Consider the following 9,986-nt stretch of genomic DNA (forward strand, 5'->3'; position numbering starts at 1 on the left):
GTGTGTGTGTGTGTGTGTGTGTGTGTGTGTGTGTTGTCAGGGCGATAAGACGCTCTCCGTTAACAGCTCTGATTTTGTCTACATTTCCAATTAACATGTTTAATTAATAATGAAAAGCTCAATCTCCAAACACACACATGAACACACACACACGCATGTGCAGCACAAACGCACACATACGCAGGGAAAGAGAGAGAGAAAGAGGACAGACAAAAGGAAAGACAGAAAGGTTAAGAGGGATAGGAAAAGAAAGAAAGAGGGAGGAAGTGGTTGAGAAATGGAAGAATAGAGGGATAAATAGAAATGTTATTAGAAATGGGTAGAAAACAAGAGAAGGGGATGACAGGAATGGAGAGATTAAAAGAAGGCAGGAAAAGAGAAATGGAGGGATGGAGGGAAAGACAGATAAAGGTTAAGAAGGATTTCTGTAATACATGTTCCTTATTCCTCCATCCAGTCTTAATAGCGGTCCTACCACTTCGTGACGTAACCTAGGTTACCAAACACTGTAGTTTGACAGCAGATATCTATTACCACACACACACACACACACACACACAGCCCCCGGGTTCCAGTAAATGCAGCGCCAGTGTGATCAAAGTGATTGCTGGGTGGGAAATGTAATGGCACTATCATTCCCAGGTTGTGTGTGTGTGTGTGTGTGAGTGTGTATTCTGTTATCATTCCCAAACTCATCATACCCAGGCAATTTCCGTCTCTAGCTCCTGCAACGGTGCTTAACTTAACACATACAATCATGCGTACACACACACACACACGTGCGCTCCGACATGCGCATGCCACACACACACACACTGGTGTATAGTGATGGCCCTAGGGTGCCATCTAGTGTCTAAAATGTGTGTGTGTTTGACGGGGGAAAATACGTCCCATGTCTAATCTGACTCATATTCTCACTGTGAGCTGTGGAGAAGAGGGGGAAGGAGCTATACAGAGAGAGAAAGAGAATGTGACTTAGGGGTAAATGAACAGGTAAAGGGAGAGAGAGAGAGGAGTATGAGAAAGGGAAGGGTGGGGAGGAGAGAGGGGTTATGAAAAAGGGAACAGTGGGAAGAAGGAGGGAGAGAGATTTTAGGGTCTACTGCACTAAAAGCATATGGAAACACAGTGCCAAACTCATCATCCACACACACTTTACATACTTCCCTTGACTAAGCAGAACTGACCCTTCAATACAGCCAACCACTTACCGCAGTGTGTGTGCGCGGGCATGTGTGTGTGTGTGTGTGTTAGTGTGTGTGTGTGTGTGTGTGTGTGTGTGTGTGTGTGTGTGTGTGTGTGTGTGTGTGTGTGTGTGTGTGTGTGTGTGTGTGTGTGTGTGTGTGTGTGTGTGTGTGTGTGTGCGGGCATGTGTGTGTGGGCATGTGTGTGTGTGTGTGTGTGTGCGTGTGTGTGTGTGTGTGTGTATGTGTGTTAGTGTGTGTGTGTTAGTGTGTGTGCGCGCGCGGGTTATCAGTAGTGTAAAGGATGGGTGGTAATTGAATAATGACAGTACAGATCCTGATGGATCACCTGTCACTACTCCGTCCTCCATCCCTCCATCTTTGTCAACTTCTTTCTTTCAATCCCTCCATCCACAGCTTCAAGTCAAATCAGCCGGTGTGTGTGTGTGTGTGTGTGTGTGTGCGTGCGTGCGTGCGTGTTTTACCCCCTTATAACAGCACCTAGAATCCACTTCTTCCAAAGCAAAGACGCCTTTGACAGCATTTTGTCACAATTTCTTTAATGTATTTAAAGAGGTTGCAGAACTACAAATACAAGCAGGTGAACAGTATTTACACACAGGTCTCTTTAGAACAATTTATATCCTGAAGACAGACAGAAAATACTGTAGTGTCACAGCACAAATATACCTCCGTAGAATGAGTTACTCTACGAGTACAACATTAACAAAATAGAGCGGTCATAAGGAATTGTTTTGATAGAGAGAACATTTACCAGAAGAAATGAAAGAAAAAAATTGTAATTCCTGTTCATTCAATGATTTACAGTACAAACATAATTTCAGTGGCTTCAAACATCTTATCACATCTCCAATATTTCAGCACCTTCCAGGTCAATCAAAATGCTCTGGATACATGGTTTAATGCAGTCAGCATTTGTTTGAATTGCTGTGTATAGAGTATCATGGATTACTGCTCTGGGTAGAAGTTCCTATTTTAGCACAGATCTAGGATCAGCTTACCTTACCAAAATGGAACATGAACCATTATGGTTAAAAACATTAACCTGACCTTAGATCAGTGTCTGGTGGTGACTTATAGCTGTAATCCCCTCTCTGTCAGGTGTAAAGTGACTGTGTGACTAGCATGGTGGTCTGCTGTACCAAACGTAGGAACGCAGTGAACCAAGGGTACACACACACACACACACACACACACACACACACACACACACACACACACACACACACACACACACACACACACACACACACACACACGAACACACACACACACAATCATACACACACAAACACACACACGAACAAACACACGAACACACACACACACAATCACACATACACATACACACACACGAACACACACACACAATCATACACACACACACATATACATACACACACACACATATACACACACACACACACACACACACACACACACACACACACACACACACACACACACACACACACACACACACACACACACACACACACACACACACACACACACACAGACAGATTGTGATTCAGTGAGTTAATGACATTGATCATTTTTTATAGGAGGAAAAGTGACTACTGGAACTGTGTGGGAGGAAAGAAACACTCCGGATATCTATCATATCATCACACAGAGGGAGGGAGGGAGGGAGGGGGGCCAGGGGAGGATGTAGGGAGGGAGGGAGGGGGCATGGAGGGAGGGAGGGAGGGGGATAAGGTATGGAGGGAGGGAAAGAAAGACGTGGAGAGATAGTGAGGGGCGAGATTGAGAGGATGCTGGTTGATTTCTTTCTAGAAGGATCAGCACAAACCTGTGGAAAGAAACACAAGACATGAAAGAATGAAACCACACTGTCTCTTTCTCTTTCTCTCTCTCTCCACACTCTCTCCACTCTCTTACTTTTACACTCGAAGGCCTGCAGGACAGTGGTGTATGTAGGACCCAACCAGGAAGTGTAACTACCCACAACCCTGAGCAGGTGGTGGGTGGAGTCAGAAAACAGGAGATCTGATTGGGCGTAGCCTACTGAGCTGAACATGGTGATGTTCCCAAACACATTCTATAGAGAGAGAAGAGAGGGGGTGAGATGTCAACCAAAAAATACACACACACACACACACACACACACACACACACACACACACACACACACACACACACACACACACACACACACACACACACACACACACACACACACACACACACACACACACACACACACACACACACACACACACACACAGCTGTAGGCGTTCCAGGTATTGTCCTCTAGGCGTACCACCACAGCGTCAGCTGGCACCACAGCCAGGTGACACGTCTCATGTTCAAACAGCCCGGCCTCGCTGCCATCTGGGCACAGCAGCTTCAGGTCCTCCAGTTCCAGGTCCATGGCCCATGATTCCATATTCTTGCCTGGGGTAGAGTAGAATAATTGGGTAAGTGATGTGGAGGAGGCTGATCAGAAAAACGATGAAATACTGACACGTAGTGTCTCGAGCGAGAAATGCTTAAGTTTGCTTAGAGAGGAGACATTCTGAATGTTGGTGTTTGGTTAGATTTAGATCAGACTCTCACCATCCATGTTGTCAGAAATGGTGGTGTGTTTGACAAATGCCACATCGCCCAAATTCTCAGCCACACACCTGGAAGAAAGACTCAAGTCAAACACAGCCAGTTCAATAAACCAGTTCTCTGGGACCCCCAGCCATCCTTCCTGATTCAACTAATCAAGGGCTTGGTGATTCGTTGACTAGTTACATTTGTAGACTGGTGTTGGAATATATCAAATATGTGGGATGGTTAGGGGTCCCCATGGATTGGTTTGAGAAACTTTCAAGTAGGAGGAATAGATCCTTTCATCCTCTCCTTTCTTCCCTCTCGCCTCTCCTCCCTACCTCAGTGCCCCAGCCTCTCCTCCTCTCCTTTCTTCCCTCTCTCCTCTCCGCCCTACCTCAGTGACCCAGCCTCTCCTCCTCTCCCTCTCTCCTCTCTTCCCTACCTCAGTGCCCCAGCCTCTCCTCCTCTCCCTCTCTCCTCTCATCCCTACCTCAGTGCCCCAGCCTCTCCTCCTCTCTCTCTCTCCTCTCCTCCCTACCTCAGTGCCCCAGCCTCTCCTCTCCCTCTCTCCTCTCCGCCCTACCTCAGTGACCCAGCCTCTCCTCCTCTCCCTCTCTCCTCTCCTCCCTACCTCAGTGCCCCAGCCTCTCCTCCTCTCCCTCTCTCTTCTTCTCCCTACCTCAGTGCCCCAGCCTCTCCTCCTCTCCCTCTCTCCTCTCATCCCTACCTCAGTGCCCCAGCCTCTCCTCCTCTCCCTCTCTCCTCTCTGCCCTACCTCAGTGCCCCAGCCTCTCCTCCTCTCCCTCTCTCCTCTCCTCCCTACCTCAGTGCCCCAGCCTCTCCTCCTCTCCCTCTCTCCTCTCTGCCCTACCTCAGTGCCCCAGCCTCTCCTCCTCTCCCTCTCTCCTCTCTGCCCTACCTCACGGCCCCACTAAGTACACGGTAGTGTACTTTCAGCATGACGATCGGGAAGGGCACTCAACATGCTCGGCACTGACACAAATGACTGATGATTTCAGTGCAGGTATTTGCTATCATTGATCATAACTTATTGCTGATAAAACGTAGGCGTTATGGATGTACACCCTCGTCATGGATTCAGAATGATCTAATAGAACACAGAGGGTTTTCTTTAATGAAAGTCTCTCTAATGCAAATTAAATTGAGTGTGATATACCGCAGGGCACACCACACTTCAGTTTTTACTAATGACCTTCCACTGACCTTGAATAAAGCATGTGTGTCTATGTACGCTGACGACTCAACCGAATACACATCAGCTACAACAGTAGAATAAATAACTGACACCCTTAATACAGATCTCCTGTCAGATCTCCTGTCCGTTTTAGAATGGTTAACTAAATATCAAAAAACTAAAAATATTGTTTTTGGGACAAATCACTAACTCAACCCTAAATCTCATCTAGATCTATTATTGAATAATGTGGTGATTGAGTAAGTTGAGGAGACTAAACTGCATCACTATTGGTCTTTGTGCGAGGTAGTGATGTGTTGAAGGGACCGAACTCTGTCACACAGTTCGGAGACTCATCGGTACAACACAAGACATGCAACCAGAGGTCTCTTCACAGTCCCCAGGTCCAGAACAGAGGCTGGGAAACGCACAGTATTAAATAGAGCCATGACTACATGGAACTCTGCCACCACAGGTAACTCAAGCTAGAAATAAAACCAGCTTTTAAAAAAGAAGATAAAAGAACACCTTATGGCACGACGGGGACTGAAGAGACAGACATTTTTATATACAACATATTGTATTACGTATTGTATTATGTATGGCATATTGTATTATGTATTGTATTAAGTATTGTATTATGTATGGCATATTGTATTATGTATTGTATTAAGTATTGTATTATGTCTTGTATTAAGTGTTGTATTGAGTCTTGTATATGTTACAAACTGGCTCTGAGTTCACAACAAAAGGGAGACAACGTGGAGACAAGGAGTATCAAAATATATATTTATTAAATAAAGTAACTAAACAAAATTAACAATGGCGTGTGTAATCAGTAGTGTGAGTGAGTGTTTTGCAAACCTGAATGTAATAATGCAGAGTGTTGAAAGGTGCCAAAGCAAACAACCAAAAAGCCACAAGACTACCACAACAGAAATCAAATAAAGGTGTCTGCATGGAGAGAGTCTCTCCAATGACTGTGGAAGAGGTGTATTTATCATGGGACACACCCGGGCCCAGGTGTTTCCCATGTAGCTGACGACCCTTCCAACTCCGCCCACCGGCATCCTAATAAGGAAACAAGAACAGAGAGAGAATACGGCAGACAGAGTGGGAGGCTCGTCACATATATTGTATTATGTGTTGCATTATGTATTGTATTAAGTATTGTATTATGTATTTTATATTGTATTATGTGTTGCATTATGTATTGTATTAAGTATTGTATTATGTATTTTATATTGTATTATGTGTTGTATTAAGTATTGTATGATGTCATGTTCATTGTATTATGTATTGTAGTATGTATTGTAGAATGTATTGTATTATGTATTTTATTGTATTATGTGTTGTATTAAGTATTGTATGATGTCATGGACATTGTATTATGCATTGTATATTGTATTATGTAATGTATTATGTTACAAACCGGCTCAGAGTTCGCAACAAAAGGGAGACAACGTGGAGACAAGGAGTATCAAAAATATATATTTATTAGATACCACAACCAGCACAACCAAAAACAACAAGGTGTCTGCGTGGAGAGAGTCTCCCCAATGAATGTGGAAGAGGTGCCTTTATCCTGGGACACACCCGAGCCCAGGTGTTTCCCATCTAGCTGACGACCCTCCCAACTCCGCCCACCGGCATCCTAATAAGGAAACAAGAACAAAGAGAGAATACGGCAGACAGAGTGGGAGGGTCGTCACAAGTATGTATTGTATTTTGTATTGTATTATGTATTGTAGTATGTATTGTAGTATGTATTGTATTATATATTGTATTATGTATTGTAGTATGTATTGTATTATATATTGTATATTGTATTGTATTATGTATTGTATTATGTATTGTAGTATGTATTGTAGTATGTATTGTATTATATATTGTATATTGTATTGTATTATGTATTGTATTATGTATTGTAGTATGTATTGTAGTATGTATTGTATTATATATTGTATTTTGTATTGTAGTATGTATTGTAGTATGTATTGTATTATGTATTGTAGTATGTATTGTATTATATATTGTATTATGTATTGTAGTATGTATTGTATTATATATTGTATATTGTATTATGTATTGTAGTATGTATTGTAGTATGTATTGTATTAGATATTGTAGTATGTATTGTATTATATATTGTATTATGTATTGTAGTATGTATTGTATTATATATTGTATATTGTATTGTATTATGTATTGTATTATGTATTGTAGTATGTATTGTATTATATATTGTATTTTGTATTGTAGTATGTATTGTAGTATGTATTGTAGTATGTATTGTATTATGTATTGTAGTATGTATTGTAGTATGTATTGTATTATATATTGTATTATGTATTGTAGTGTTATGTATACTATGTATTTTATTTATTTGTTTGGACCCCAGGAAGAGCAGCCACTGCCTTGGCAGCAGCTAACTACGGATCCTATTAAAATAAAATACATTTAAAAAACGAACAATCAATCAATCCGTCTATCTGTTCTCACCTGCGTTCATGCATCTCCAACAGGGACAGGTCACTGGAGGAGCGACGAGCCAGAGCTACAACATAGTAGCTGATACCATCTGAGAGAGCAGACAGGATAAGGTAAGACAGGTTCAAGTTTTACACACGGTTTCCTTCTCCCTCTCTCGTCCTCCCTCCTCACTCACCCACTCCATTGTAAGACTCTCCAGCAGCCAGTTCTAGTCCATAGCACCAGCCAGCTGTGTAGATGTCATCTGTGAACATGGCTGCTGCATCCGCTGTACCATTCTGACAAGACATAGGTAATATTACATGTTGCACAATTCAACTACACTTTCTCTACAGGTTGTTTAAGGTTGCACAACTCTGGTAACTTTCCAGAAATCCTGGTTGGAGGGCTCCCAGATTTCCTGTTTATTCTCTTGTAATTCCATGGAATCTTCCAACCAGGATTTCTGCAGCCGTAAGGCTGTTTTTCCACATACCTTGATCTTCTCCATACAGTCTGTGGGACTCTGTCCACGGACACACAGCAGCGTTCCTCTGATATTGCGAGCTGTAGCGCTCCCAGCCAGATCCAGACACTTCTGCTCCTCTGCCTCCGACACTACACACCAGGAGACTGGAGAACAACACCTGTTGCAAATGCCACAGAAATGCTCAATAGCCTTCACATTATGATGAGGTTCATCACAACCAGGGTGAAAACACAGAATACATCTGACCTAAAGGATTTCTGAGTGGAGAAAGAGATGAATGAGAAGAGGAGAAGAGTCACGGCCAGCCTTCTGTCCCGATGAGTCATGTCGACTGACAAAATGACAGAAATCTTCTCTCTCTGAAACACACACTGTGGAGACGACATCTCCTCTCACGCACGAGACACACTCCAACTGAATGCTACAGTGGAGAAACCAGTAACCTGAGGTTTTATCTGGAAAAAATGTTTTCACATCGAACCTCTCTTATACCCTTGTTCTCAGGAACCCTCAAGCGGAGAGATGGAGGGGGGGGGGGGGGGTGTCAGGTAAGAATAAAATATTTCATTATTCTCTTCCATTCCAAAAAGAGAGAGAAGGGAGGAAAGGTAGAGTAGTAGAGGGGGGAAGGGGAGGCAGGCTGGCTACTTGGCTTGGCGTACCCACTCCAGTACACCTGGCATATCCCAGCAATCTCTCTAATTAAAAGAGTGACGCAGACAGAGTGTCTCTGTGTGGAAGTCTGGTGGGAGGCCTTGTGTCCCGCTCTGCCTGGGCTGAGATTAAAGATGTAGCCTAGCCACCATAACAGGCTGTGTATTGTTCAGGTGTACGGTAGCCAGTCAAGGAAAACGTATTGGCTATCTGATACCTCTACCCCTATCTCTGGGTCTCAGCTCACAAGCAGGCAGGTACACATACACGCACAGACACACGTACATAATGTCTAGCTCTACCTTGACGTAAGAGTTTTTAAATCTTGTTTCCAGATCTGGAATAGGCTAAAAACTGGTAGAAACCAGTAGAAACAACAGTACCATAAAATCATGTGTTTGTTACCCAAACCGCTTTAAGTATTGCATCCAGGGGTGCAACTTTCACTGGGGACTGAAATTGCATTTTTGTCACCCCCCAGTCTCATCATTGGAGTGTGATACAAAACGAGGAAACGGTGTGCTTTGGGACCATGCGAACGCTTCAGAGCGGTCGGATAGGCTGTTTGGAGTGTTTATCCGACTGAAAAAAATGTAATTAAAAAAAAGTTATTGTGATGAGTAGTACACTCCTCTCCCCCGTGCTGTGAAGGCACCTGAAGCACAGGGCAAGAAGAGAGGGAACAACCTTTTAAATTGTGGCCACAAGATCTTTTGGTTGTAGCTAGTGGGGATGTGCTAAGAAGAGGAAAATGTCAGTCGAAGCTGCAGTAGAGCTTAATGGAGGGAAGAAGCCCTAATGCAAACATGGGCATATACAAGTAAAATAGCACAATCGATATGGATGCAGTCCATATTGATCAAAAGTCTAATGTCAAAGCCTCTATAAAGGGCCTAGTGGTTGAGGCCAGGGGTCGGTTTGATACTGGGCAGTACGTTTAGTAAAAGTAGGCTACCTGTATGTTGGCTGTAGGCATTGCCTATATTGGTGAAGACTTTGGTGTAGATCTGGTTTCAGAACTGAAGGGTGCTACTGCTCCTGAATCAGTTAAAGCCGCATAGAAGGCCACCTTTGGTCCGTCTGTGAACACGGGAGAGAAAGTATACTTATTTAGGACAATTAACTGATAAAACGTAGAAATTCCGAATTAGAAAAGATCTTTACTTATTAAACCTACTTAGTTTCTAATGAGATGTTTTTTGAAAGTGAAGAGAAATTTTCCAATACCATAATTTAACAACATGGGAACAAGTGAAGTTCTCAGAAAATGTTTCACCTCTCTTTACCTCCTCCTCCTCGCCTTTCACTTTCATTCTATCATACAACGAGGAACAATATACACTATTTCAATTTCTAGTGGCCCAAAAAATACCGATTTTTATTTTGACTAAAGTCTACATACGGCATC

The 9,986-nt window shown here is 43.1% G+C and overlaps 1 protein-coding gene across 1 annotated transcript; it reads right to left on the reverse strand.

Annotated features, from left to right (window-relative positions):
* Positions 1-3,007: 3,007 nt before the first annotated feature.
* Positions 3,008-8,323, reverse strand: LOC106575407 (otolith matrix protein 1-like). Its single transcript, XM_045700380.1, has 11 exons — positions 8,175-8,323; positions 7,931-8,070; positions 7,631-7,733; positions 7,465-7,543; positions 5,692-5,696; positions 4,992-5,047; positions 4,106-4,119; positions 3,786-3,853; positions 3,445-3,623; positions 3,108-3,267; positions 3,008-3,018 (listed from the first exon to the last, which is right to left on the reverse strand). The coding sequence occupies exons 1-11, from the start codon at positions 8,308-8,310 to the stop codon at positions 3,008-3,010; spliced, it is 951 nt and encodes a 316-aa protein (XP_045556336.1). The 5' UTR covers positions 8,311-8,323.
* Between the last annotated feature and the right edge of the window lie 1,663 nt (positions 8,324-9,986).

The sequence above is a fragment of the Salmo salar genome, chromosome 17 (assembly GCF_965601325.2).
Source record: "Salmo salar chromosome 17, fSalSal1, whole genome shotgun sequence".
NCBI classification, from domain to species: domain Eukaryota; kingdom Metazoa; phylum Chordata; class Actinopteri; order Salmoniformes; family Salmonidae; genus Salmo; species Salmo salar.